Raw genomic sequence first — 26,752 nt, 5'->3', positions numbered from 1 at the left:
ACACTCATTGGAATTTCTTAAAAATCACAAAATGTAATAAAAATTTAATGTTGATTCCCGGAAAATTGTATTTTTTTTCACTAAATCAACCGTTTTGGAAATACACCCGAATATTTGTTGGCGCATCAGCGTACTGGCGCGCTAGTGCAAAGCAGCGCTTTCCGAATATATATTTTGTAATGGCCCGATTTTTTAGGGTGGGGGGGTAAAAAGGGTTGCCATACCTATTGTGTTTTGACTTGTCGGTTCAGTTATGAGACGAGGAATCCACATACAAATATGGCAAGAAACTATACAATGAACTACGCTAGATGTAAATGTTTTTTGGAATCGAATGTGTACCTAAAAAGTTACGGTTTGCATGTTTCATTCAAATCAGAAAAGCAATTCGAAGATTGTTACGGGAAAAGGTTGTCGGAAATGGGTTGCACTGATTTTAGACCAGTCGTTCACGAAGTATCATCGTCATTTCGTATATGAAGAAAAAATATGACTTGTTTTTCTTACAGATAAAAGAAGAATTGGAAAGGAGGAGGAGAATACCCTATGAATCAATGGAGAGAGCTAACTATATTAAAGCTAACTACAAGCCCCTTCATCCAGATATTTTTGAATTACAGGTGAATCCTGAATTTTTGCAAGCTAGAGAAAAAGAAATTATTCAAGATTCATATAGGATGCATTTCTACATCGAGATGTGGTTAAGTTACTGTGTTGTATTAAAGAAGGAAGTATTGATAAGGCTGCTCTAGGTCTCCGATACAGAACACATGGAGTTGATGTGTTCTCCTTTCCCATATTTACCTTGGAATTTTGCAATAAATTAATTTCAGAAGTCGATCATTTTAATGAGACTTCCATGCCCAAGGGAAGGCCAAATAGCATGAACAACTACGGTGTAGGTGAAATATCTATACAAAAAATTATTTCAGTAATACTTAACTATTGGTAATTAGGTCCTCCTTGATGAATTGGGTTTAAATGAAGGGTTGTTGACACCTCTAAGGAAACAATATTTGGAGCCTATTAGTCAGTTTCTTTTTCCTGAGAAAAAAGTGACGGAGTTTGACTCACACAAAGTGTTTACTGTTAATTACGAAGAGAATAAGGATACCGAACTTGCTTTCCATTTTGACAACTCAGAGGTAATTATTTTCCAATGTAGATTTGTCATTGGAGTTCCTCACGTTGGCTGTTTCGCATAAATTTTCAGGTGACTATCAATGTCTGTCTTTTGGCAAACTGCGAAGGCGGAGAACTCTTTTTTGGCACACCTGGCAGCGATAACGGATTTGGCTACACTCATGAGGCAGGAAACGCCGTGATTCATCGAGGGTCTGCGTTTCATTGTGTTTTGCCGCTGTTATCAGGTCGCCGAGTAAATTTGGTAATGTGGATGCGCTCCTCACCAGTTCGTAATTTAACGTGTCCCATGTGCAGAAGAACGCCCGACCTAGAGCCTATGGAAAATGGATGGGGAGATGGTTTCCTCGTTGCCAATGAACACTCGGCGAACAAGGGAACTTAAAACTGAATGTTCTGTGTTTTTCTGGATTAAATATACTTGTTTTATTACCGAGTTAATAGAAAACGTAGGAAAAAAAAACGTAATTTAAAAGACAAGTCATATGTAAATGAAGAAATTATATAATCCTTGGGTGAGTAAAATCTATTTACTTTCCACGTTTCTTGTTCCTGGCACCTTTGCTACCATCCAAAGAGGACCGTGAAGGGGACGAAGGCACCGCGCCCAGCACGACCTGCCCTCCTTCCAGTTCAGTGTTTTTAAACTTTTCTTGCGCTTCGAAATAGAGCATCACATCTTGTAATTGTTCTTGCAATTCGCGAACACTTATCTCTTTTTCTTCACGAATTTTCTGCACCTGTGTCTCCAACTGAGCGACCCGCTGATGCCACGACGATTGGTTGTGGGTAAGCGACCGGTTTAGTTCCTTTTCTTCTTGCAAATCGGATATTGCCTTCGTCAACTTCGCTGCCATCTACAGAAAAAAAAAGTGATCATATTTGAAATGAATTGGGAGAGAAATGGGGAGCCAAACCTTTTTCTCTTTCGCTTTTAGACGTTCGTTTTCCTTTATTGTCGACTTTACTTTTTCCTTAATCTCTTCTCTCTACAAGAAAATGTCGGTATTAAATTGAAAAGTGGAGACTAACGGGTAAAACGTTACCTCTTGTCGATGCTGTTGTTCCAAACGATCGATTATGCTCTCGAAATGAATTTTTTGAGAGGCAAGTTGGCTCTGAAGTAGATACAAGTATTCTAGTTGGACAGAATCAAGTTTCTCTTCATGTTCAATGTTATTTCCCTTGCCTAGATGCACAAAAAATGATAGGATCTACGGCGATAGATTTTATTTATTGCTTCTTACCAGACTGTTGTCTGCGGCCATTGTTATTGCCTTCAACTTCAACTAGCTTTCCATCTTCATTGTTTTGTAACAAGCGATGAACAAAACTATCGCCCACATAATCCCAAACACGAGTGTTTCCAAGCTGCATTGCATAACAATGCTGGGTTTCCAGGAAATGGCTTCAGTTGAGAGAAGAAGCAATATTAGTATGGTATAATTAAAACAATGAGTAAGCTTACTGATATGCATGGCCTTCAACGTATCTCCCACAGCCAACATGACCGCAAATTAAACAAATCCAAAGTGATTCATTGGATTTACATTCTGAGCAGCAACTTTCTGCCGCCATTTCAGGAGATTGCAGGTAACGACAAACTGGGCATCTGAAAAAAATCAATACCGACCATCATCAGATCAATATCTGAGTGGTAAACTAACAAGATTTCGTACGTGGTATCTCCCCATTTGGCAAGACAAGCTCCGTGAAAACTGTGATTGCACAAAATGGTCAAAATGCCATCCACCGACTCGTCCATTCTCTCCAGACAGACCGTGCAGATAGGCAATTCAGTCATTCCCGTCATGGGTGGGCCGAAACCCCCGCTCCCCACAGTTGTATCTCCGCTGATGTCTACTTTTGCAACGTAGACAATATGGCAATGCTCTGATTCAATCGAGTTATAAGGCGTACCATTAAATGTCTTGTAACATTCATCAGCCTCTTCCTGAATACAATAAAATCAAGGATGGCTGTCTAAAAAACAAATGAGTAGATTTACCTGACTACGGAAAAGAACCAAGGCCATGTATTGGTTGGGGGTCTTGTCGCGAATAATTCGGACTCTTCTGATGCCAGGACAGCAGGGAGCTAGAAAATTAAGCAAGTCATGACAACTGAGCCAAGCTGGAATGGCCAGCATGCATATCATTTGACTGCGAGGCACATCCATATCTAAAGATGTCATGTGACTAAAGTCAAATAAAACGAAACAGTATTAACTTGAGAGTAATTGAAAAAAAATTCATAACTTACTTTTCTTTATAGAAATGTAGAATACCCTGTACCTTCTCTACAAATGGGTTGCCAGAGAAGAAGCTCAGTTGGTCCCTATTGCTGATAACTTTCTTACGCTCTGCCAAGTCGGAATATGAACTTCCAGAGACGGATGTCTCCCCATCACCAGTGGCAGAAGACAATGCAGGAGAAGGTTCCTTGCTTGTACCTGGAAGTTCTTGGTCAAACGAACTGTTGTTGGACAAAGTTCTCACTTTACGAATCTCAAGAGATTTCTTGTTTTTGCCTTTAGTTGTTTCCTAAGTAATATAATTATTATCACAATATGTAATAACCTAAGCATAACAAAATATCTTACCCAGGGTCCAGTGCCTGTGTTGTCATTCTCATAGGTCTCCATTTCTATGGTTTGTAATTCTCTTTTACCTCTAGCCTTATTGCCCCTTTCTCTTTCCCAAGTTTCTGCTTCAGGCAACCTCTCCTCTGACTTTTCTTTTGAGCTGGCTTCCATAGCTAAATACTGAGGAGCTATCCATGAATATTAGTTAAGCTAAGAGTAAAAATATCAAAACAATATAACGTGATCAAAACGTTTACCCAAGTAGGCAAGATCCTTGGGGACTACGGAATCACCGCCTAATTCGAGACGAAAAGCGCACAGAGAAACCGACATGCCATAAACATGATCTCCAGATTTGATCAAAGATACAGGAAGGTGTGTAAGAATTTTATATTCAAGAAACAAAGCGAACTTTTGGGGGAGAAGCAAGGCAGGAAAATGTCGACAAACCACGGCAACTGAAACAAAAACAAAGCAAATCTTCTGCCATCTAACGTGAAAACAAACAAACGCTTAGAGCTATTTTTCAGTAAAACGTTTCTGCCGGTTGAAATAGGATTCCCCATTTTCCGGGAAAAAAAAATTAAGAATCCTAATCACTGGCTTGCAGGCGAACGAAATAATGGCATAAGAACTACTGTGTCTCGTTAAAAGGCTTACAAAACTACACATATCACCAGAGGATATCCTTGATGTCATTCGTATTATGAATCTGTTTCCTTTGACAAGAGATAAATAATGGTGCATCTATTGGCCACATTCAGCACGATGGATCCTTTTGAAACACGACTCTTGGTTAGTAGTTGCATGGATGCATTTCAGTGTGGATGAAAATTGCGTTAATAATGAACGTGTTGGTCGTTATTCTTCTCTTGTTCCAGGTAAATAGAAATGAATTCGTTTTTCGCTTCCAAACGAAAACCAGCTAGAATATCATTCGAAATGTCTAAGGGTATCCAATCAGCGCCATGGTCTCCATCTTGCCCTCACGAGTGCTGGTGCCACGACTCGTACTTGTCCAGCATCGTTGATGGATGGCATCCACTCAACCAGACACAGCAAGATGCAGCCAATCTCAGCAACAGCACGTCTAATGATGACATTCTATTCCGTGCCGCAATTTGTGTTCAACAGCACGATACGGAAATCAAAACCCTCCTGGACCGTTTGCCCTCTCAAGCTGAAGTTTGTTATAATTTAATTACGAGATATCAAGTATCGTGTGCAATATAAGTTGGTTTATTCGAATTTTCGACAGGCTATGAAGATCATTCAAGCATCGGACGCCCCGGAAATTCGCTTGACATTGAATCATTTGACGAAATTCATTAACCTGCGAGCGTTGAGCCTCGAAGGAGCCGAGTCCAATGATATCAGCAGCTCACCAAACATCATATTACATTCAGACAGTTTACGCCCGTTGACTCAACTCCAATACTTGAGTCTTGTAAATCTGGAACTGCTGGACGATCCATCGCCAGACGAAGTCACGTTGTTCTTAATGGCCGACAGGGAAGAGCCGTCTGCTACTCCCCAGATAACCTATCACAATGTCCCCAAACAAGAAGAAGCAATCCTACCGTATGAGGAGTTTAAAAAGCAGCAACTCGAATCCCAAAACGAACCATGGAACGGTTTCTCTATGCTGAAAAATCTCGAGTACTTACTCATCGTCGGTTGCCAGTTACCAGAAGCTTTCAGTCGAGGTCACTCGGGGGCTTTCACGAGTCTCAGGCATTTGAAAGAGTTGACTATTCGTTCCAGTCAAATGCGCGTCCGTCTAGAAATGGAACCTGGAGACCTGATGGAGATAGAATCTCTTTCTCTGGCTGATAACGAATTGCTCGAGATCGAACCTGGAGATTTGCAGGGGATGGGTGCCCTCCACAATCTCGATTTGTCGGGGAATCAGTTGACGCATCTCACCGAAAACTCTTTCCCCTTCTTACCCGATTTAGAATGGCTGGATTTAAGCGCAAATCCTCTGCGAGTTATCTATCCCAATACTTTTTCCAACATTTCATCCATTCGACGTCTTTTGCTTGGCTCTTTTCGTTGGAGGGATGAAGGCATAACGGAAGAGCCCATCGATGGAATCGAAGTGGTTTCCGTGGAATTTGGTCCCGATAGCTTCAACGGCCTCGTGAAATTGCAAGAGCTTTGGATCAGTCAGGGTCATCCGGAAGGAAACAAAGGCCTCCATCCAAACTATTTCAAAGATTTGAGTTCCCTCTCCGAGTTGCACATCCGAGGACGTTTAATATCGATCGAGGCCGATGCATTTGCAGCCAACAGACGTCTGCAAAATCTCGACTTGAGAAAATGTCAAATACGACGTTTGAGCGTCGACGCTTTTCAATCATTGCGCAAACTGCGTTCGCTGGACTTGTCGTTCAACGAGCTCACCCAATTGCCACCGGGTGTCTTCGATCCAGTCAGCTCTTCTCTGAAAGAGTTGTGGCTCAACGGCAACAGGCTGACGGGCGTCCCGGCCGACATCTTCTCGGCACTAACGACGACGACCAAGTTGATCCGGCTGGAAGGCAATCCGTGGCACTGTACTTGTCAACTAAATCAATTGAGAGCGACGGCTGTTAACAAGATCAAAATCTGGGATGCGTTGGCCAATCGAACCGGATACCAGTACGACAGGAAGGTGGCCCCTTTATGCGCATCGCCCAAAGCATTGAAAGGAGCAGCTCTCTTTGACGTCATGCAAAAACCGTTGAGATGCAACAAAATAGATCGACTTGCCAGTGGCCGTATAGATAAGACGGCCGCATATGGAGATGACATCTGGAACGAGCCTCAGCTGATTGAAGAAGATGAGACGGTCGACCACGGAGCAGAGGCGGCAGATGACCAGCAACATTCTGAATCGTTGGCCGGCAAAGTTTCATCGATGCTGCAGTTGGATCAAGCCGACATTATCGATCACGGCGAAGAGGTCGTCGAATCCACTACCCGTTTGTCGTTTGAGACGCCAAGTGTTTTGTCCAAACAAGTCAATGATGTTTTGTCTGTATCCTCAAACAATTATCCCCAAGGATTGGGTCCCTTTTTCCAAAAGAATGCTCCCTCCGTGACGCTGTCCAAAAAATCGATAAAGTTGAGAATGGAGCAAGAGATGAAAAATCTTGTCAAGAAAAAATATCTACCAAACCTGTAATCAATAACGGTAGAAAAATATGTTGTTACTCTAACGGGATCAAGTAGTTGATGGTACTCTATATCACGTTCGAAAAAACAAGAATACACTTAGCGACAGACGTAACCATGGCAACATTCGTTAAGTAAACACATACGATGACGAACGCTGCCAAAGTTTTGCTTCTCGGTCCAACAAAGGTGAAGTTATTATTTTCCGATTGCTCATTGTGCTGGCATTTAACTTTCACCTAAACAACACAGAGTGGGAAAACAACGTTAGCCAATTTTTTGTCGGATGCTAAAGATGCTATCGGTCAATACCGACCCACCGTCGGTTGTCGAATTCTCGAATTCCAGATGGAGTCTCATCACAGTTCGTCTAGAAGCGCTGCAAATAACGTAAACAACAGCGACATTCAATTATGGGATTGTAGCGTTGATCGAAAGTAGGTGACAATATTATTACCTTCATTTTTGGTTTGTCCGCTAATTGCCGGTGCATCAAACCGTGTCATAACCGTATCATCGTGGTCTTTCCTTAACGAAAATAAGGAAGGATTTGCCTCATGATTGTACTGCCAAAATCAGTTCGACTATAACTAGCAACTATTGAAGCAAGAAATCGAAAGTAGGTGAAAAAAATAGGTACATTTCGATTGCTTTGAAATTGTTGATGCGACAAACCTTTTGAAACCGTAATACTACCATAGAAACCGTAAGCGCTTTACGAATCCTTTTCCTTGAACATTCTGCTCATTTTAAAGGGAAAATAAGATACAATCAAACTGTAATTTGGCTACAACCGTCAACGATTGAGTAATTAAACTAATAAATGTAATCTAAAAGATTTTCCGTTAAAAGACACCGTAAGTGGCAATTTTTTAAAGGAAAAAACTAAAAAGATGTTGATTTCAATATTGACCGCTATAATAGCTCAATCGTTTCAAACTAAAAATAACCAAAAAACTCACCACGAAGGATAATTTCCGTTTGAACCAGTGTTAGCAACTGTTTGCCGGCTTTGGCCAGTGATGCTGTGGGCGTCCTTTTGGTCTACGACATCACAGCAGACGACCACGTAGCCGAACTGGAAGAGTTCTATAACGTTTGGAACAACTATCTCGAATTAAGTCCGAGCCGTTATTTAGTTGTGGCGCGCAAATGGGGCGACGGTCAACCTAACAGAAAACGTACCATTAAGATGGGTATCATTTTTGTGTTAAACATTAAAGAACACTAAAGTTTTAATAACCTTATCTATTTTAGGAAGTTTGGCACGACTGTCTCGCGTCGAATGGGACATTGACGCAGATGGTGCACGAGTTCAAAATGAATTCGTTTCTTTCATGTCTTCGGTTTTACTTGACGTCCGTCGTAAACGAGATGAAGAAGAAATTACCATCCTCAAAGAATAAACCAACTATGGAGAGCAGTTTATTTTTTGTGAATGCTCGATTTAAATACAAGATGATAACAAAAGAAGACACACATTATGACATTTAAGAAACAAAATTGTACGATTTTCAGTTCTAGGATCACAGCTGGGAATAGCCAAGTTTGGCCAGCACGTTGGAACAAACCGATTGTATATTCGAGATGCTTTTAGTGTCGAGCTTTTGACGCCAGAGATCCACCCGCTCGGCGGATTTGCGGACCGTGCTCCACGGATGGTTCTCGTCCCTCGACGTGTGCCGCTCCACTTCCTCCCGTATTTTACGCGTGTAAAACAATCCAGCAAAATTGAAGATGGACCGGAAAGTGGTGTGAGGACTCTTGGCCATCGTTTCGTATTTGATCAGAGTAACTCGGCCAGGAAACTCGGTTGAAAGCGACTCGAACGCATCGAGATCGCTTTGGATATCGTTGCAAAGACGGCCAGGATCGATGCAGTCGATCGATTGGCTACACCATTTGACGGATGAAAGGCGTGAATTCATCGTAGCTCGAGGATCTCTCACCAGATAAAGAACTTTCACCGACTCATCGTCCAGCAATTGGCGGGTCAAGTTCAATCGCAGACGCACCATTTTCATAGTCAGCGCCGGAAACTTGTGACAAGCTTCTTCCAAAAAATGTCTCAAGCTACAAACGTTGCGATTGGGGCCCAAAACGCAAGCCTGCCACACGTGAGCATTGTGACTCAGCATGTCTTGCATGCTTTCCTGGATTTTCTTCAGGAAATCTTCGTTGGAATATCTACATTCCAACATTGGACATCAATGTCTATTTATTTTTTTTTTTTTAAATTCATTAAAAGAAATTTACTTGCAGTGAAGGAGATCCTTCAAGTGTTGAATGGCTGAATCGACTCTCGGATCTCCAGGTCGTATTTGTTCCAGTCCGACGTGCATCAGTGGCTCGTAATGGTTATATACTCCCGGATGTTCTGACAGAATTTGGCCGAGGAAAGTTGATCCCGATCGCCATGAAGTCACAATCAAGAGACGTTTCGGATGAGTTACGTTCCAGTAGCCAACATGTTGTTGAGCTTCCACTTCCGCATCTAATTCCTGTTTGTTGCCTTCCAATCTCTTGTTCAGCAACGTCAAAGTGTTGCTACAACATCAAAGCGTTATATTTCCTTTTATGGTGATCAATAAAAAGAAATTTTTACTTGATATCGTCCTGGGTGACTGTTCTATTGTGTAACAAGTTTCGGGTTTTGAGGAGAGCCGACGGCGCTGCCGGTAATACGTAGCCCTGAAATTTGATTTTATTCTACGAAACACGAAAAAAAAAAAAATAAATGAAACAAAATGATTGAGTTGAAAACGAATTTCAAACTCACCTTGGCAACAGCAGCTGGAAGATGATTGACTGATTTCCTAGTTATTTGATAAACTTCTCCCACCCCGTGAATCTCTGTCGGGCGTCGTCTTCTCGTCGTCGGTGTCAATGTAAAGCTGATTGGAGTTGCTTCGGTTTGGCTGTTATTAGTGTCACTATACGCTGGTTGGCGATGGGCATCGACAACCGACAAGACTGGCCTTCCGTCGGTGTATTGGTCTTGTTGAGTGTGGTGGCGATCCATTATCCACATCCGGTTGTCGCCGGAACGCATCGAAAAGGTGGAGAAGAGTAGAGACAGGCTGACTAAGGTGACCAAAATCGCCAGAGCTCGCAGATGATGAGGGCGTAACATTAACGGCCAACTACAAAATAATAACAATGATCAAATTGATTGGACAGCACCAAAATATACGGTGGGAAAAGTACAGCAGTGAACGTAGCTATGTTACAGTGCAGACCCAGATTCAGAATGAACGTTATTAACTGTCAGTTTGACTAGAGCGTGAGAGCGATCCCACTATTCTTCTATTTGTGCTCTGTTGATTTTCTTTTTTACTCTTTGATGGTTCCATGCTACAATCTGACTAACAACTGACTCTGAGACTTTTTGTTTCAAAAATGCAATCAACAAATCTCATCATTAGTGTAACTGAATATTTTCAAGACTTGCCTTCGCACTGTGATGTTGGCTCTCCTCATTCTAAACGAATTTCTTATGCAAATTGATATTTCGTGCACTATTCACTGTAAAACTGCAACGAAAAAATAAAAACTGATTAAAACTTGTGGTTCAAAATTTAAAAAAACCCAGCAACGGTAGGTGCGTACCGGATTGCAGCGACCCGCAGACTGGCCCGCGCGGATACCAAATCCTCTATCTATATGTGCGCCTATAGAAAAAAAAAAAAAAAAAGAGTTAGTTCCAGCCACACGGTACCTGTGTTGCTAGCCCAGTGCGCACGATTGAATGTGGCGGTCGGTTGTGCTCGAACGCTGACGGACTTTTCTTTTCTTCAAAACATTCTAAAGCGGAAAACAAAATAAAGAGTTAAACGAGATGCATTAAAAAGTTCCAGGAAGCGGTCATTGTTACCTGTTTTTTCAACGAGGAAGAAATGTGGAGCTATCTTCTTTTTTTTTTTTTTTTTTAACGGCGAACTAGACACACGAAAATGTAATCAAAAAGAATAAAGGCGGTGTTCGGTAGGGGGTAAATATTGTTGCGGGACATGTCGAAGAGGAACGCCGCCCCAATTCAATAAAACCCCAAAATTTTGTTTTCCCATTTTCAGAGTGAAAAAAAAAAAATAGAGAAGAAAGAAAAGTTTGCCAGCTCGAACACAATTTTCATCTCCGTGCATAGAGACGAAAAGACCAATTCAACCCCAAAGGAGATCTCGTCTTTCATTTTATCCTTTGATCTTTTATTCTCCATTCTGGATATAGTAAATATTAGACGGAAAGTTTTCGATTGTCACCTTCCCTTTTTTCTTTTTTTTTTTTTTTTGACAAATAATGCCGCAACGTCCAGTCAAAGAACCGGAACTGAATCCATTACGCAATAGATACACACAACATCTAAAGAGAAATTGACCTGGTAGTCAGTTTTTCAATGGGAAATGCTGCATCTGGCAGAATCTTCTTTCTCTACGGAAATATTTCCCGTTATTTTTTTTAAATGGCATTTTCAGGGGAGAGAAACGATAATCGGTTGCCAATCGATAAATCGACGCACACGAGTTTTTATGTAACAAGTCGGAAAATGTGTATTGGAGACGCTAGCTTCTCGACGTACGTCTCTAAGACAGAGAAGTAAAGATCCAGGTTCCGTCTCTCTAGGGAACAAGGGAACGGCCAACTTCGGAAAAAGAAAAATGGGCGGACATTATTGGCGATATTTTTCTCTCTCTCTATATTGCCATAAAACGGTGGGCAAGACAAAAAGAGTTGTGCATTCTCATCGGATAGAGTGTGTTTCTCTGACTTTACATTTATTATTGCCACCTACAACTACGAAAGCGAAAATAATGCTTTTGCATCGCTACATTTAAATCACAAACTATGCAAGAAAGAAAGGCCTACAAAATGCTTACATGTTCTCATGACAAGCTGTCGGAGCTATTATTCATTCTGCCTACAACATCTGCTGTCGGCTAAAGGGCTGGCTTTAAAAATTCAACTTGTTCTCTACAAATGCCATTTTCAATAAAGGGTATCCTGTCACCATGTCTGCTTTTCTAGAATTCAGAAATGGACAAGGGGAAGTAGCAAACTGCTCGCACAAGAACCTCTCGCTTATTTTGCGGTATCACGGTACAAAAGTGTGCGCGCACACACCACAATTGGCGGGGGCTATTGGTTCTTTTTCTTCCGCATCTAAGACGCAATTTGAAAACGGAACCGACCGCAAAGACGTCCATCAATAATCCATCACGTAGAAAAATGCTGCACGTCTACCGTTACGTAATGACCAATTTTCTGTCCTTTATTTTTAAATGCTCGTCTTAATGCGGACTTAAAAAATTTGCACATTGGAAATATAAAGCTGAAAGTCACCTTCAATTTGTACTGACGAAGTACCTTATCAAGTTGACCTCAACTTTTATCGAGAAAACTTGAGCTAATAAATTTTTACGAGCTCAGGAAATGGTCAAGGATATTTGTGGTATGTATCGTTAAGGAGGATACAAACACGAAAAAAGGCAATGCCTATTTTTGATAGTAGTAAAGACAAAGTGCAAGATACACAAATAATTAGAGGGGAACGACAGATTGTTGGAAAATAAAGGAAAACGTGGGTCGCCTAAAGCTGTTCCTTCCTAAAAATATACAGTGAAATGTTTGTTGGAAATTGAATTTAACGCCCCCTCCTCCCCACACTTTGGCCAGTGCTAATTGTTTCCTTTTTTTCCAAACAAAGATCTCGAAAAAACAATGGAACAATCCTACAGGTCAAATACTCTTTCCCACGTCTATAGATATTTTCAAGGTTTTCCTAGTCGTTGCAATTCAACTAATCCAGTCGCATTTTTTAAAAATTCGACTCTAAATAATAAGACCGTGAGAACATGATTTGGTGTCATCAAACGATGTGGCGATTGCACGTCAGACCGCACGACTTGATGACAACAAAATGATTCTTTGTCTAACAAAAAATACCATAGATATTGCACGTAAAAACAAAATCGAAATGACAATCAAAGTCAAAGATGAGCTCGAGGGTCTCATTGAACTGAAATATAGTTCCGGTTTTATGCGGTCAATGTATCCCGTTAAGATTGTAGAGCGCACGTGTAATATCAGTCCCGCACAAGAGGGGGGTCCTTGTACATATCACGGTACATTGGCTGATTGCATTTCCCGTACCGTCATTCACGTTTCCTTTTAGCGCAAGAAAAAAAAATTCACGCGGCTTCCGATTTTTACACATTCACGCGTGATTGCATTGGTTTAGAGTATTCTACCTGTGACTATACTAGATCAGTCAATAGGTACGTACATTTTTTGAAAAAATTGCAGATGGAAAACGACTCAATCGCACTAATAATTTTACAGTTAGTCATCGAGTTCTCAGTTCCCCATATTTAATTTCACGAAAATTCCGTTATCGTTAACAATCTCTATGTTTATACTTTGCTTGTTCCTCCTACTTCAAAGGCTTCTTCCTTTTTCCCACTTGAAAAGCCCTCGGAAAAGAAAATGGGAACAAGAAAAGTGATTTGGAACGATGGAACACGTCACGCCATAACGGTTGATGGCGTTATCATTGCAAAAAGGGGAAAAAAATGTCTACTTCAAACTGGAAATTTATCAATTTTTTGTATCCTTATTCCGCTAGTAGATCAAAAGACTCGCGTGCGTCCTTCATTCAACGGTCAGAACGGTTCGCTTCTTTAAGTAACATTTTTTAGTCAATGACTAGCATAAAGCGTGTGGGTGGACGCTCTCACGAGCACGACCATCTTTCGGTCGAATCGATAATATTTGAATGTGACCACCACAGCTGTTAAAAGCCTGTTCATCAATTCCCGTACCATCGCCACAACACCACATAAAATGTAATGCATTTTTAAAATTCAATTTGGCTTAAGTTCAATTAAATTTAAACAAGCTTTTGGCGCATGAATCGATTTTCTCTCGTTTTGCTCGAATATCAAAAATTGGCTTCATAAAAATAGTTAAAGCCAGCCGGAAGAGACACGGAAAATATCGGGTATTGTTACAGATGTGGCAAGTGGTAGGGTGCTAGATGAGATTCTCAAGGTTCTAAATTCAATTATCTAGTCTACACGATGGGCCTAATCTGTTCAGCCAGAGAACCCGGCATATGTTTCAGCGCGCATGCGGCGAATAATGGCACAGTCTCGCGGTAATGGGATCGACACTGATTTGCACGTGACGGACTCGGCTGGAGATTCGGGCTGAGAAATAGTTAATCGTGGAAACTCACCGACATCCACGATATCCACGAATAAGTAAACGATGTTGTCCTCGTAGATATGGCATCCACTGTCGTGTCATCCCCGTCGGATTTGCCGTCCCCTTTCTTGCACTTTGGTAACATGAAGCACATGGTTGCTAGTCCCTATAGAAGGAAATAAACAATACATCTAATTATTTGTTAATAGTCATTTTTGCACAAAACTTACCACTGTAATTTGGACAGAGAAGACGACGACAGCCGTCATTTGGAAACCAATGTGGTCCACTAAAATGCCAGTCCCAGCGCGTGAAACAAAACGCCCAGCACCACTAAGAGACGACCATATACCGGCAACAAGCCCGTGAGTACTGGGATTATCCGGATAACCAGCATGTCTATTATCAAAATGCAAAAAAGAAATGAATACTGGCACAGCAAATTGAATTTTAAAAATGTGGCTTACACAGCTTCTCTCATGGCATCAACGACCCCCGAAACTAGTTGCCCTGCAAACGCAACTCCACTTAGTGCCAATGCGATACCGACAACAGCTAGATTTCTAAAATAAAATCAAATAATGATACTAGTTAAACGGTTTGAATTTGAGAATCGAAATCAAAAGTACCGATCAATAGGAACGAAGGGAAAACGCCCCAGCAAAAATATGGACAAGGCCCCGATCTTGGTACTGGAAAGAAGGCAGAGCTTCACAAATCCTCGGCGATCGCACAAGTATCCCCAAATAGGGCTGGCTATACTGTTGGCACCGTCTTTCAGTCCGAAAAAGATACCCACGTAAAATGGTGTCAAGTCAAACTGCAAACAAAACATAAAATGATTCTAAAAAAATTAATAATAACGCCAAGTCAGAAAACATGCCGTACGCAACACTTGCGGTTCAACGTTGATTGAGAGAAATCCGTTTGACATGGTAGATACGATGAAAGTGAAGAACGGGATCCAAATGGACGGAATACACAAAATATCCAATGGCGATTGAGTTTTAGTCGATCCCTCGTCATACTGTGACACTAAAAAGAAGGGAAGCGAGATGAGAAGACTGATGACGTACAATATTTTGAACTAACTTACCGTCATAATCGGTGAGAAAGGGTAATGCAATAAAGGCCATAATAGTTTGAATTCCTCCCACGAGGATAAAGGGAGTCTTAAAACCACCGACTTCATACAATGCACCGCCGACTATAGGACCAGCAAACTGGGCAATGTTCATCATTGTTCTTGTAAGACTCTAAAATTAGAACAATAGTAGACATTGTACAGCTAACGATAAACCTGCATTAGTGAAACTTACAAAGATTTTGGCAACCGAATTGGGAAACTCTACAGCAGTGTACGTAAACGTCGACGTAATTGTACCAGCGCTTCCGGCCGCATGAATGACGCGGATCAATATAGATATTACGACGAATGAACCCCCGGGAGGGAAATACTCTAAAAAGCTTTTAAAGTTTACTGATTAAAACCCAGCTTTCGCGTTTTTTGTGTAATTTTTTACTCACCCCGACAATAAGCGGCAAATACCTCCAATGAAAACTCCAGAAACAAAGGCGAACCGAACGCCAATAACTTTTAGCTGCAAGAAAGATTAAGATGCACATTACAAGTTTAGGGAACAAATTTGGGGCAATATTTACGTTTTTTCCTATAAAAGGAGTGACAAGAAACAATGTCAGGCACTTGGTACCAATGGTAAATCCATAAATGGATACTGTGGCACCCCTATCTTTGGCCTAGAGATTAAAGCAAACAATTAGATTTCACATTTCACATGATGTTATTTCACACACACTTACAATTTTGGCAAAGAATGGGGGGAAATGGCAAATGGTGATGTAAGAGTTCCTAATGAGAGAACTACCAATAGAAGCCATTGTCTGGGTGTCAGTTTTTTCTTCTCCGTTTTATCAACCTCTCCAAAACACCTGTAATTTTTTTCTTAAGCCCTCAACAACCTCCATTACCGCTGTCAGATGATGCTGTTGACAGGCATCTATCTTTTTTCACAGTATCCTCCTTTGTGCTCAACTCCTTTTCGTTTGGAGTAATAAGTGTTGATTCAACCTTTTCAGTCGTTTTTTACAACTGATCATGCCAAAGCACTGGTGATGCTTCAGCCATCGAAACTGCCCTATTCTTTTGCTGTGTTTCTGGATAGGGTGGGTATGGCAAACATGGCTGAGCCAAGGTTGTGAACGATCCAACATACCCATTCTTCAAACTGCTTGTGCCATTTAACTTCTCTTTAGCTATAAATAAAAAGAGCAATAGTAGTCAAATTTCTTTGGCATGCTAAAGAGCAAGACTGAAGCACATAACAACGTAGGTCTGCTTCATGGTGCAAACGAAAAACACGAATTGGCTAAAGCGTGGAATTGGAGCACGGGACGGTATATCGTGGAAATGATAGCGCAAACAGTAATAACCACCAGGGTATATGTCCTATAGACGGCATGCATGTGAATTTAGAAGATTCCAAAACTGAGATGGTTTTTCATGAAATAAAAATACTTTTTAGAGTTTTTTTTACAGTTATTTGTGTTGAACATTACGGGCAAAATAGTAATTCATTTAATTTCCTTCACACAACCCAAATTACCTTATCTTATTAAATTTTTTTTTTGAAAAAACATCAGAGTTTGAGCAGTGATGGGTTCTGGCTTACGTCGCACCATTACATAAGGCGAGACAGCGAGCGGTGTTTTTAAAGCAATCGAAGTAAATCAAAATGTTCAAAATGGTTCTTTCATTTATGAATAGCTTCACGTTCGTCACAGGATCTTCCAGCAGAGAAGAACAACCTGAACAGTTTACACCAGAAAACAGGAACGACTTGTTACAAGAATGTAACACGACGCATCCTTTACCCCAGAATACTTCATCTACGATACTACTATCCTCATTCATGAACAACTTCACGTTCGTCACAGGATCAACAGGATCTTCCAGCAGAGAAGAACAACCTGACCAGTTTACACCTGAAAACAGGAACGACTTGTTACAGGAATGTAACACGACGCATCCTTTACCCCAGAATACTTCATCTAGTACTGTTTGCCAAGCAGAGAACATCGCACCGGTAAATGAAACTGATTCTGCTCAAAATATTTTAGTAGACGATTCTGGCATAGCGGATGAATCTACTATCAGCGTAATGGAGCAAGTCCCGAGATCAAAACCATCCCCGTTTCTTGGGCGCCGTAAGGAGCTGTTAAGAATGCTCGAGCCCCCTCCCACAGACACCGATACAGAAAGCGAACCAGCGATCAACACGACACCTGCAAAGGACGTCAAACAGCCGAAGCCATCGTTCTTCGAGCGAATGAAAAAGAAATTAGTCAAACCGGGATTTTTGACAGAAGACAAACCCATCAAGACCAAGTCCGTGCAGATAACAATGAACGGGCATCAAGTGGATATGGTGATTGACAAAGGCTGTGACACGTCAATCATCAGTTTAAACCAATGGCAAAAATTAGGCGAGCCAGACTTAAAACCTATTACGAAGATCAGTTTGGTCATGTCGAAGCGTAAAGGGAAGTTCAAAGAGTACGTAAAATGGGATGAGCTCGTTGGATTTTTCTACCCCATTTTTGAATTAGAAGGTGTATCATTTGAAACCAAAATTTACGTGTGTGCAGGATATAAGGCTATGCCCAACTTCCTGGGTCGTAGACACTTCCGCGACCTCCGTTTACATGAAGAAAATGCGCATTTGATCAAAATAACACGCACAACGGGAAATGAAACGCCTCCCCAAGCGCCGTCAACAAAATCAGATGCCGGACCTAAAAAAGTGCTAGACTTGACCGGTTCTATGATCAATTACTTGAGGGCACAGATCGAGATGGCAAAACACAAGAATAATGAAAATCGCGGAAACTATGAGCAGTACATGTCACAGACCATAATCGACATAATGGTAGCGTTCGAGATAAAAAGGGCCGACTCCGAGAACGAATTTGAGCCGCTAGTCATTGAGCTCGAAGAACCCAACTGTATCGACAACCTCAGGAAGACTTTTTCTGAGCTTAAAAATATTTACGAAAATGACAGAAGGAGGTCCTGCGAAGTTATACGTGATGCAGAAGACGAGCTTAAAAATAAAATAAAAAAACTTGCTTCTGCGTCATCGGAAGTAGAGCGCGCGGAACTAACGGAACTTGTCCAGCGAAGACAAAAAGCACTGCAAGTGGTGGTCAAAAACGAAAATATCGATTTTGAGAAGAAGATGGCAGCAGTGGCTTTCGCCAAAGAAATGTTTCTGGAGCCAAAGGCAGACAATAAGGGGAAGAAATTCTTCAAAGGACTCAAAACGATGTTTGGACATCGTTCTTCTAACAACCAAATGAAAGCAGAGGAGAAGAAGGTCTAACAATGAATATGTTTTGAACCTTAGATAATTTTGTGTGCTTTGGTTTTGTTTAAATTCGTAACGTTTGAAGGAAGGGGCAAAATTGATCTGATTCGACGTGGTGGCTGCAAATTGATGGCATTATGATCTACTGGACGGAAGTGAATGGCGACATACGACAATGAACATCTTTGACGCTTAGGAAACCTGTATGCTGTCAAAGGAAGCAGTTTCCTAATCTCATTATGGTCATTGTCATTGGTATCGATTTTTCATTTCTGTTTGATTGTAACTTTGGCGACTGATGTGCATTGGCTACGGGACATCGGCATTTTGATACACTGAACGTTAATAGGTGAAGAAAGACGACGATGGCATAATCGGTTAAGAAATAAGTATGCTGTTAAAGCGGAAAAGTTTTTTAATCGTTATGGCCATTGTCACCTCTCTCCCACCCCCAATTTCATTCGGTTATCATGATGCCACCAAGTTTCAGCCAATGTATTTGGTTCCAGAAGGTTCTATCAGACTGAAGGAAGAATTGATGACAATGATCATTTTTGATACTTTGAATACCTGTCTGCTGTTTGAGTACTTTAGTACTGTGTAAGTGGACAGGTTTTCTTATTCAGAAATGATCCATTTTTCATTCCTTCACTTACGTTTCATTCTTGATTCTTAGATGCCGTCTATTTGTAGTTATTGAAAATAGGGGACCATGGTTACAGACACTGTAAACTGGTCTTTTAAATTTCAATAGCTGCCACTTTGAAGGATGTGAAATTTGCACCTTCGTTTAGATGGGACGTGATTTGAACAAAGTCCACAGGTTTTCTAAGCTTACTTACATTTTCATAGTTATACCTCTCCAGCTTCTCTTTTCTTTCGATTTCTTTCACGAATTCTATGTTTGCTTACTACAGATTGCTTGTACTTTCGGCAATAATTTGGATCTTAAAAATAAACATGTTAAAAAAAAAATGCTTCAACGAATTCTAGTGTTTTAATACTTAGACAAGAGCTTCGATGGTCCTACCACGAAGGGCTACCAGTTAAAACAATGTGGCTTATGAAACACGATTTCAATTAGTTTTTTGGGAATAGCCTAAACAAAGAAAAATAATTGAATTATTTTTCCAACTTCTCATGGCATTGACCTGGTGATCGTACCGCCATTCACGCTTCCTTCTTGCGCAAGAAAAAAAAATTTAAGCGGCTTCCGATTTTTATACATTCACGCGTGATTGCATTGGTTTAGAGTATTCTACCTGTGACTATACTAGATCAGTCAAAAGGTACGTACAAGTTTTTAAAAATTGCAGAGGAAAACAATTCAATCGCACTAATAATTTTACAGTTAGTCATCGAATTCTCAGTTCCCCATATTTAAATTCACGAAAATTCCGTTATCGTTAACAATCTCTATGTTTATACTTTGCTTGTTCCTCCTACTTCAAAGGCTTCTTCCTTTTTCCCACTTGAAAAGCCCTCGGAAAAGAAAATGGGAACAAGAAAAGTGATTTGGAACGATGGAACACGTCACGCCATAACGGTTGATGGCGTTATCATTGCAAAAAGGGGAAAAAAATGTCTACTTCAAACTGGAAATTTATCAATTTTTTGTATCCTTATTCCGCTAGTAGATCAAAAGACTCGCGTGCGTCCTTCATTCAACGGTCAGAACGGTTCGCTTCTTTAAGTAACATTTTTTAGTCAATGACTAGCATAAAGCGTGTGGGTGGACGCTCTGACGAGCACGACCATCTTTCGGTCGAATCGATAATGTTTGAATGTGACCACCACAGCTGTTAAAAGCCTATTCATCAATTCCCGTACCATTCGCCACAACACCACATAAAATGTAATGCATTTTTAAAATTCAATTTGGCTTAAGCTCAATTAAATTTAAACAAGCTTTTGTCGCATGAATCGATTTTTCTCTCGTTCTGCTCGAATATCAAAAATTGGCTGAAAAATCGAAGCCAAAACGCTTTCCTGAAAATTATCGATTGGATTAAAAGCAGATCGTGCGACGGGGTAAAATTTAAAAAAGTTAAATGTTTGGCTTCTACTTGACTTGTGATGAACTGCTCAGGTGATTAATAGGGCTACTGTGGGCAAACAGTGGACTAGAAAGAAGAATGAATTGTATCCCTCTTTGATTGCGATTGATTTTAGCAGCCATGATAATCTATATTGATCCTTAATAACAAAACACATTATGTAAACACAATTATGTAAACAAAAAGCTGTCTAGAACAAAACAAAATTTACGCTAAATAACAAATATCTTTTTTTTTTTACAAGATTAAGTTTTTTTTTTAAAGGGAGATAGTTGACAGTATGGATTAGCCGGATACGATTTTCATAAAAATAGTTAAAGCCAGCCGGAAGAGACACGGAAAATATCGGGTATTGTTACAGATGTGGCAAGTGGTAGGGGGCTAGATGAGATTCTCAAGTTCCTAAATTCAATTATCTAGTCTACACGATGGGCCTAATCTGTTCAGCCAGAGAACCCGGCATATGTTTCAGCGCGCATGCGGCGAATAATGGCACAGTCTCGCGGTAATGGGATCGACACTGATTTGCACGTGACGGACTCGGCTGGAGATTCGGGCTGAGAAATAGTTAATCGTGGAAACTCACCGACATCCACGACGGAATAAGTAAACGATGTTGTCCGCGTAGATATGGCATCCACTGTCGTGTCATACCCGTCGGATTTGCCGTCACCTTTCTTGCACTTTGGTAACATGAAGCACATGGTTGCTAGTCCCTATAGAAGGTAATAAACAATACATCTATTTGTTAATAGTCATTTTTGCACAAAACTTACCACTGTAATTTGGACAGAGAAGACGACGACAGCCGTCATTTGGAAACCAATGTGGTCCACTAAAATGCCAGTCCCAGCGCGTGAAACAAAACGCCCAGCACCACTAAGAGACGACCATATACCGGCAACAAGCCCGTGAGTACTGGGATTATCCGGATAACCAGCATGTCTATTATCAAAATGCAAAAAAGAAATGAATACTGGCACAGCAAATTGAATTTTAAAAATGTGGCTTACACAGCTTCTCTCATGGCATCAACGACCCCCGAAACTTGTTGCCCTGCAAACGCAACTCCACTTAGTGCCAATGCGATACCGACAACAGCTAGATTTCTAAAATAAAATCAAATAATGATACTAGTTAAACGGTTTGAATTTGAGAATTGAAATCAAAAGTACCGATCAATAGGAACGAAGGGAAAAGGCCCCAGCAAAAATATGGACAAGGCTCCGATCATGGTACTGGAAAGAAGGCACAGTTTGACAGATCCTCGGCGATCACACAAGTATCCCCAAATAGGACTGGCTATGCTGTTGGCCCCGTCTTTCAAGCCGAAAAAGATTCCGACGTAAAATGGCGTCAAGTCGAACTGAAAAGAAAAGATAAAAATGATTTTAAGGAAATTAATGATAACGCCAAGTCAGAAACATACCGTTCGCAACACTTGCGGTTCAAGGTTGATCGAGAGGAACCCGTTCGACATGGTCGATAAGATGAACGTGAAGAACGGGATCCAAATGGATGGAATACACAAAATATCCAATGGCGATTGAGTTTTAGTCGATCCCTCGTCATACTGTGACACTAAAATGTTGAGAAGCAAGATGAGAAGGCTGATGACGTACAATAATTTGAACTAATTTACCGTCATAATCGGGGAGAAAGGGTAATGCAATAAAGGCCATAATAGTTTGAATTCCTCCCATGAGGATAAAGGGAGTCTTAAAACCACCGACTTCATACAATGCACCGCCGACTATAGGCCCAGCAAGCTGGGCAATGTTCATCATTGTTCTTGTTAGACTCTACAATTAGAACAGTAGTAGAAATTGTACAACAAACGTTAAACCTGCATTAATTAATCTTACAAAGATTTTGGCAACGGAATTTGGAAACTCCACAGCAGTGTACGTAAACGTCGACGTAATTGTACCAGCGTTTCCGGCCGCATGAATGACGCGGATCAATATAGATATTACGACGAATGAACCCCCGGGAGGGAAATACTCTAAAAAGCTTTAAAGTTTACTGATTAAAACCCAGTTTTCGCGTTTTTTGCGTAATTTACTACTCACCCCGACAACAAGCAGCAAATACCTCCAATGAAAACTCCAGAAACAAAGGCGAACCGAACGCCAATAACTTTCAGCTGAAAGAAAGATGAAGATGCAAATTAGAATTTTATGAAACAAATTTAGGGCAATATTTACGTTTTTTCCAATAAAAGGAGTGACAAGAAACGATGTCAGGCAGTTGGTACCAATGATAAATCCATAAATGGATACTGTGGCACCCTTATCTTCGGCCTAGAGATTAAAGCAAACATTTAGATTTCACATTTCACATGTTGTTATTTCACACACACTTACAATTTTGGGAAAGAACGGGGGGAAAAGGCAAATGGCAAATGATGATGTAAGAGTTGCTAAAGAGAGAACAACCAATAGAAGCCATTGTCTGGGTGTCAGTTTTTTCTTTTCCGTTTTATCAACCTCTCCAAAACGCCTATATTTTTTCTTCTTAAGCCCTCCACAACCTCCATTACCACTGTCAGATGATGCCGTTGACAGACGTCTATCTTTTTTCACAGTATCCTCCTTTGTGCTCAACTCCTTTTCATTTGGAGTAATAAGTGTTGATTCAACCTTTTCAGTCGTTTTTTGCACCTGGTCATGCCATAGCACTGGTGATGTTTCAGCCATCGAAACAGCCCTATTCTTTTGCTGTGTTTCTGGATAGGGTGGGTATGGCAAACATGGCTGAGCCAAGGTTGTGAACGATCCAACATACCCATTCTTCAAACTGCTTGTGCTATCTAACTTCTCCTTAGCTATAAATAAAAAGGGCAATAATAGTGAAATTTCTTTGGCATGGTAAAGAGCAAGGTTTAGTTATAATTTTTTTACCTGATTCACTTTCAGAAGAAACCAATAAGCTGCTAGCTGATCCAACAGAAGTTGCTGAGTGGGCATCAGTCATCCGGATGGGAGAAAGAGTAGATTGGGGCATTCCAACAGGATCTATTCTAAGATGAAAGTGGGATGGACGATTTAAGGGCAAGACACTGACCGACCACGTGCAGATGCTCCACTCCACACACTCGCCCTGCCTTTTGCTGCACTTCGGATCAGGCTGTATACTTGTTGATGTAGCTTTTTCTTTGCGTTAGACGAATTTTAAATATCTTCTTAAACAAAATTAAGAACTATTACCCGTCGTTTCGTGCAATTACCTGTGTGCTCTAGCAAAGATTACTCGGACGAATGTCGCTTGCTGATGTGTTACGCCCCTAATGACCTAGCTTACCCATCCTCCTTAAATGGCCGCCTTCCGGCGCTTTTCTTTGTTTTCTAGCAGAGTGGACTGACCCTTCCAAAGAATAATCGAGAATCTTTGAAATACTTAATTTGCAAAATATAGTTGGAAGAAACAAACAAAATATTTTAAAGCCAAAAGCTTGAAATTTGGATACTTTGTCAAGAAAAGGATCAGGTAGAGATTATTCAATATCACTAACTTGTTGAAAATTTTGCTACATGTAGAAATCTTTGTTCGATATGCAATGAAGCCCAAGTCGTACTAAATAACAAACTATAAACTGCGAGTAAGTGAATTTCCTCTACAACCCCCACTTCATTATTTTTGTCTTTGATACCAAACAATGGTGCTTTGTAAGATCCCTCTTGTTCGGATTCAGGAGAATCAAGTATGAGGGTTCCAACTTCCAAGGCCTCCGAAGGTTTCAACACACTTGTTTACTTTGATTATATGTGTAACATGATAGCCATGTTTTAATGCTTACTTTACTTTTTTCCCTTTCGATTTTTATGTTTTAATAATTATTTACTCCCCTATTTTATATATTCAGGTGGCTTCAAAATGGGGTTTGAGGAACATCATGAAAACGAAAAGGAGAATTATAGAGAATTATTTTAATTCATGACTTGTGGCTACAAGTTCATGTTTTAAATGAATAGAAACTTCAATTAGGCCCACAATCCCTTTTTGGCATCTTGGTAAAATTCCTCTCTGAGAAACCCAAAGTCACAAGGATTTCATAAATGACACATCCCAAAATGTTTGGGAAGTATGTAAAATAACTATAATATGCAGTAATTATCCTCAAGTCATTAATTCTTTTCACCTGTAGTATGTAATAGAGCCTTGATCACATGTCAAGCTTGTAACACTATTTTCCTAAAATAAAATTCTAAAACATTTTGCCAATGTGCCTCTACCCTTTGAATATCAGAAAGCTTTTCCCTGCTTAAGCTTAAGTGTTTCAAGGATACAGATTACTTTTGCCATTTGTATTGTTTGCAAAGATTTTAAGAAGTTCACATCAACAGTGCTGTTGTTCAACACTGTATCCAGGGGAAACGGAAAACGCAACAAAACATCCATCATTTGTCAGCTTGCAACTGGTCAGAAAAAATCTTCGGCCTTGCGCTTTGGTAATTGGAGAAGATTGTCTGTTAGGTTAGCACTGGAACCCCGAGATCTAATAAATGGCGAAGAGCGAGGTGTCCCGTATGAAGGAGTTGACGGTGTTCTGCCTTGGATAGGAGTAGGCGTCTCTTCTCCTGTGCGGTGTCGGGGGGTGTAGGATGCTTGTAAAGCGGGATCACTGCTGAGACGGATTCCTAGCCTTGATGTAGCCAAGCGCCGTGCAGCCGGAGACATGAGAGCGATCCTCTGACTGAGGAAATGTGAAAACGACAAATGAGACGCATTGTTGTAAGTACAGCGTCCAATATATATATATACCTCAAAGTCCCAGCAGTTTTGGAAGGGGTCCCGCTACAAGAACGTGGGGACGCCATTGAAGCAGCAGATGGTCGACTCCTTCCACGCCGATCTCGATATCCTTGACCAACCTTCTCAGCCAATTTGTGGCCGATCCTGTCTCTTTCAGACACGGGTTGCAACTGGAAAGCGCCGACGCCAGCGGAGGAAGATGGAAGCGGAGTATCTGAGCCGTCTAAGCGAAATGGAGTTCCTTCAATCTCTCCCCATGTCATAAGCGGGGATGCACCCACGCCAGGTACAGGGGATGGAGTTTTCATGAACTCAAAACCATTAACGGTTGGAGGCGCGTTTGATTTGATTTCTTTTCCGTCAACGTCAACGTGACCCTGTCTTGTATTGGTCTGCAGCTGGGCAGCTTTATGCAATGTTTCCCTGTTGCGCGACTCGTCAAAGGGGTTTGACTGGTAATGGGTATTACAGTGTTGAATGTGGTCTTTATCAAGGGCATATTTCACCCTTTCTTCCAAGGTATATGGTGCTCCTAGTTTAGAAAGAGGTTACTTTGCTTTTCAGATCTATTTTTAGCAGCAAGGTAGTAATGTGTTTGTTTTACCTTCTGGAACATACATAATAGAGTTTTTAACTCTATAATTCCAGGTCTCAACCAAGGCTGGCTTAGAATCCTCAATTGCCTGTTTTTCGATTGATGGTAATGCCAACATTGATTCTTGCTTTGACTTGCTATCGTCTTCTACATCATACAGCCAGGAATACTGTAATAAATAAAAACAAGATGGTTTGAATAAAACTCAAAAGTAAGCACACAAGTTAAAAAACAAATAAATCATAAAGTAGGAAAACAAACACAGACCTTTAGTCTGTGCTTCCTCTTGGCTTCATCCATCATTTCTTCAAAGCTTTCGTTATCTTCACTCGTATTTTTAAATAGAAATTCGTCCAAACTTTCTTGGACTTCTACAGTTGTCCTTTTGGATGTGTTTGTTGATGAACTGTGCACAGACACATTGTCTTGGAAATCTCTTGTAGGTGTTTCAAAGGTAGATGATGGTGTGGCATGTCCCCTGCGTGAATCATGGACACCAGGGCCTACGCTGTACTTCTCATAAATTTCTCTCAGCTTAACTATATCATTGGTTTCCATGGCTTCTAAATAAGCGGCCTGGACTTGAAGTTTGGTTAGATCAGGGAAAAAATCCCGCTGAATGATAGATTCCAATTTGCGAACGTAATCATCTTCATCAAGAACTTTCTTTTTCTTTCTCGGGGCTGGAGCTGATGAAGGAACTTTGAAAAGCGTCACTTCTTTCTTGGGCGGTATAACTGCTAAACTTTTCTCTGTTGTGTTAAGCTCTGCCATTTTTTAAGAAATACTAACTAAATACAATAAAAAAACGTTCTGAAAATGATGTCGAAACGTCGAGCTACTCTGCATAGCCAATGTCACAGTATTTGTGGCT

At 40.7% G+C, this 26,752-nt stretch overlaps 8 protein-coding genes across 9 annotated transcripts; 3 read left to right on the top strand and 5 right to left on the bottom strand.

Annotated features, from left to right (window-relative positions):
- Window positions 1-231: 231 nt before the first annotated feature.
- Window positions 232-1,530, top strand: LOC130704061 (2-oxoglutarate and iron-dependent oxygenase domain-containing protein 2-like). Its single transcript, XM_057525542.2, has 5 exons — window positions 232-456; window positions 510-620; window positions 677-898; window positions 957-1,145; window positions 1,214-1,530. The coding sequence occupies exons 1-5, from the start codon at window positions 280-282 to the stop codon at window positions 1,526-1,528; spliced, it is 1,014 nt and encodes a 337-aa protein (XP_057381525.1). The 5' UTR covers window positions 232-279; the 3' UTR covers window positions 1,529-1,530.
- Window positions 1,531-1,556: 26 nt separating this feature from the next.
- On the bottom strand, window positions 1,557-4,209 carry LOC130704056 (BRCA1-associated protein-like). Its single transcript, XM_057525537.2, has 10 exons — window positions 3,985-4,209; window positions 3,746-3,915; window positions 3,406-3,686; window positions 3,152-3,341; window positions 2,823-3,097; window positions 2,612-2,755; window positions 2,391-2,551; window positions 2,190-2,332; window positions 2,061-2,132; window positions 1,557-2,000 (listed from the first exon to the last, which is right to left on the bottom strand). The coding sequence occupies exons 1-10, from the start codon at window positions 4,058-4,060 to the stop codon at window positions 1,674-1,676; spliced, it is 1,839 nt and encodes a 612-aa protein (XP_057381520.1). The 5' UTR covers window positions 4,061-4,209; the 3' UTR covers window positions 1,557-1,673.
- Window positions 4,210-4,453: 244 nt separating this feature from the next.
- On the top strand, window positions 4,454-7,001 carry LOC130704054 (insulin-like growth factor-binding protein complex acid labile subunit). Its single transcript, XM_057525533.1, has 3 exons — window positions 4,454-4,608; window positions 4,679-4,912; window positions 4,986-7,001. Exons 1-3 carry the CDS (start codon window positions 4,555-4,557, stop codon window positions 6,894-6,896), a joined length of 2,199 nt encoding a protein of 732 aa, XP_057381516.1. The 5' UTR covers window positions 4,454-4,554; the 3' UTR covers window positions 6,897-7,001.
- On the top strand, window positions 6,928-8,348 carry LOC130704060 (intraflagellar transport protein 22 homolog). Its single transcript, XM_057525541.2, has 4 exons — window positions 6,928-7,075; window positions 7,139-7,323; window positions 7,877-8,082; window positions 8,144-8,348. Exons 1-4 carry the CDS (start codon window positions 7,034-7,036, stop codon window positions 8,290-8,292), a joined length of 582 nt encoding a protein of 193 aa, XP_057381524.1. The 5' UTR covers window positions 6,928-7,033; the 3' UTR covers window positions 8,293-8,348.
- On the bottom strand, window positions 8,298-14,454 carry LOC130704058 (carbohydrate sulfotransferase 5-like). 2 transcript variants are annotated; one of them, XM_057525539.2, is made up of 10 exons: window positions 14,317-14,454; window positions 14,118-14,252; window positions 10,761-10,825; window positions 10,629-10,690; window positions 10,496-10,557; window positions 10,338-10,419; window positions 9,666-10,029; window positions 9,492-9,595; window positions 9,143-9,433; window positions 8,298-9,073 (listed from the first exon to the last, which is right to left on the bottom strand). In XM_057525539.2, exons 6-10 carry the CDS (start codon window positions 10,364-10,366, stop codon window positions 8,413-8,415), a joined length of 1,449 nt encoding a protein of 482 aa, XP_057381522.1. In that variant the 5' UTR covers window positions 10,367-10,419; window positions 10,496-10,557; window positions 10,629-10,690; window positions 10,761-10,825; window positions 14,118-14,252; window positions 14,317-14,454; the 3' UTR covers window positions 8,298-8,412. The 2 variants fall into 2 exon arrangements, with proteins under 2 accessions (XP_057381522.1, XP_059352538.1); XM_059496555.1 differs by having other exon boundaries at window positions 10,496-10,690.
- A 447-nt stretch (window positions 14,455-14,901) lies between these two features.
- LOC130704194 (MFS-type transporter SLC18B1-like) lies at window positions 14,902-16,575 on the bottom strand. The gene is made up of 7 exons (XM_059496671.1): window positions 15,908-16,575; window positions 15,749-15,844; window positions 15,614-15,687; window positions 15,406-15,553; window positions 15,183-15,342; window positions 14,975-15,121; window positions 14,902-14,906 (listed from the first exon to the last, which is right to left on the bottom strand). The coding sequence occupies exons 1-7, from the start codon at window positions 15,983-15,985 to the stop codon at window positions 14,902-14,904; spliced, it is 708 nt and encodes a 235-aa protein (XP_059352654.1). The 5' UTR covers window positions 15,986-16,575.
- A 4,136-nt stretch (window positions 16,576-20,711) lies between these two features.
- On the bottom strand, window positions 20,712-23,835 carry LOC130704055 (MFS-type transporter SLC18B1-like). The gene is made up of 11 exons (XM_057525534.2): window positions 23,432-23,835; window positions 22,895-23,355; window positions 22,736-22,831; window positions 22,601-22,674; window positions 22,394-22,541; window positions 22,171-22,330; window positions 21,958-22,109; window positions 21,704-21,894; window positions 21,542-21,637; window positions 21,305-21,473; window positions 20,712-21,244 (listed from the first exon to the last, which is right to left on the bottom strand). Exons 1-11 carry the CDS (start codon window positions 23,532-23,534, stop codon window positions 20,972-20,974), a joined length of 1,923 nt encoding a protein of 640 aa, XP_057381517.1. The 5' UTR covers window positions 23,535-23,835; the 3' UTR covers window positions 20,712-20,971.
- A 985-nt stretch (window positions 23,836-24,820) lies between these two features.
- On the bottom strand, window positions 24,821-26,733 carry LOC130704057 (splicing factor ESS-2 homolog). Its single transcript, XM_057525538.2, has 4 exons — window positions 26,146-26,733; window positions 25,888-26,047; window positions 25,293-25,815; window positions 24,821-25,224 (listed from the first exon to the last, which is right to left on the bottom strand). The coding sequence occupies exons 1-4, from the start codon at window positions 26,650-26,652 to the stop codon at window positions 24,951-24,953; spliced, it is 1,464 nt and encodes a 487-aa protein (XP_057381521.1). The 5' UTR covers window positions 26,653-26,733; the 3' UTR covers window positions 24,821-24,950.
- Window positions 26,734-26,752: the final 19 nt, after the last annotated feature.

The sequence above is a fragment of the Daphnia carinata genome, chromosome 8 (assembly GCF_022539665.2).
Source record: "Daphnia carinata strain CSIRO-1 chromosome 8, CSIRO_AGI_Dcar_HiC_V3, whole genome shotgun sequence".
Taxonomy (NCBI): Eukaryota; Metazoa; Arthropoda; class Branchiopoda; order Diplostraca; family Daphniidae; genus Daphnia; species Daphnia carinata.
This window is presented reverse-complemented; position numbering and strand designations above follow the sequence as displayed.

Bases quoted from the DNA above. Each gene is read 5' to 3' on its own strand.
- LOC130704061 (XM_057525542.2), top strand. From the start codon at position 280: ATGGCAAGAAACTATACAATGAACTACGCTAGATGTAAATGTTTTTTG. The intron at 457-509 runs GTATCATCGTCA...TTTTTCTTACAG, and splicing joins TTAGACCAGTCGTTCACGAA to ATAAAAGAAGAATTGGAAAG. The intron at 1,146-1,213 runs GTAATTATTTTC...ATAAATTTTCAG, and splicing joins TCCATTTTGACAACTCAGAG to GTGACTATCAATGTCTGTCT.
- LOC130704056 (XM_057525537.2), bottom strand. From the start codon at position 4,060: ATGTCGGTTTCTCTGTGCGCTTTTCGTCTCGAATTAGGCGGTGATTCC. The intron at 3,916-3,984 runs GTAAACGTTTTG...ATTCATGGATAG, and splicing joins CAAGGATCTTGCCTACTTGG to CTCCTCAGTATTTAGCTATG. The intron at 2,756-2,822 runs GTACGAAATCTT...GATTTTTTTCAG, and splicing joins GCCAAATGGGGAGATACCAC to ATGCCCAGTTTGTCGTTACC.
- LOC130704054 (XM_057525533.1), top strand. From the start codon at position 4,555: ATGAAAATTGCGTTAATAATGAACGTGTTGGTCGTTATTCTTCTCTTG. The intron at 4,609-4,678 runs GTAAATAGAAAT...GAAATGTCTAAG, and splicing joins TTATTCTTCTCTTGTTCCAG to GGTATCCAATCAGCGCCATG. The intron at 4,913-4,985 runs GTTTGTTATAAT...AATTTTCGACAG, and splicing joins GTTTGCCCTCTCAAGCTGAA to GCTATGAAGATCATTCAAGC.
- LOC130704060 (XM_057525541.2), top strand. From the start codon at position 7,034: ATGACGAACGCTGCCAAAGTTTTGCTTCTCGGTCCAACAAAG. The intron at 7,076-7,138 runs GTGAAGTTATTA...TAAACAACACAG, and splicing joins TGCTTCTCGGTCCAACAAAG to AGTGGGAAAACAACGTTAGC. The intron at 7,324-7,876 runs GTAGGTGACAAT...CGTTTGAACCAG, and splicing joins GATTGTAGCGTTGATCGAAA to TGTTAGCAACTGTTTGCCGG.
- LOC130704058 (XM_059496555.1), bottom strand. From the start codon at position 10,366: ATGAGGAGAGCCAACATCACAGTGCGAAG. The intron at 10,030-10,337 runs GCAAGTCTTGAA...ATTATTTTGTAG, and splicing joins GCCAACATCACAGTGCGAAG to TTGGCCGTTAATGTTACGCC. The intron at 9,074-9,142 runs GTAAATTTCTTT...GTTGGAATGTAG, and splicing joins AAGGATCTCCTTCACTGCAA to ATATTCCAACGAAGATTTCC.
- LOC130704194 (XM_059496671.1), bottom strand. From the start codon at position 15,985: ATGGCTTCTATTGGTAGTTCTCTCATTAGGAACTCTTACATCACCATT. The intron at 15,688-15,748 runs GTAAATATTGCC...TCTTTCTTGCAG, and splicing joins CTCCTTTTATAGGAAAAAAC to CTAAAAGTTATTGGCGTTCG. The intron at 15,343-15,405 runs GTAAGTTTCACT...TTCTAATTTTAG, and splicing joins ATTCGGTTGCCAAAATCTTT to AGTCTTACAAGAACAATGAT.
- LOC130704055 (XM_057525534.2), bottom strand. From the start codon at position 23,534: ATGCCCCAATCTACTCTTTCTCCCATCCGGATGACTGATGCCCACTCA. The intron at 21,474-21,541 runs GTAAGCCACATT...TTTTGATAATAG, and splicing joins GATGCCATGAGAGAAGCTGT to ACATGCTGGTTATCCGGATA. The intron at 21,245-21,304 runs GTAAGTTTTGTG...TACCTTCTATAG, and splicing joins TCTCTGTCCAAATTACAGTG to GGACTAGCAACCATGTGCTT.
- LOC130704057 (XM_057525538.2), bottom strand. From the start codon at position 26,652: ATGGCAGAGCTTAACACAACAGAGAAAAGTTTAGCAGTTATACCGCCC. The intron at 26,048-26,145 runs GTCTGTGTTTGT...TATTTATTACAG, and splicing joins AGAGGAAGCACAGACTAAAG to TATTCCTGGCTGTATGATGT. The intron at 25,816-25,887 runs GTAAAACAAACA...TTTCTAAACTAG, and splicing joins TATTATGTATGTTCCAGAAG to GAGCACCATATACCTTGGAA.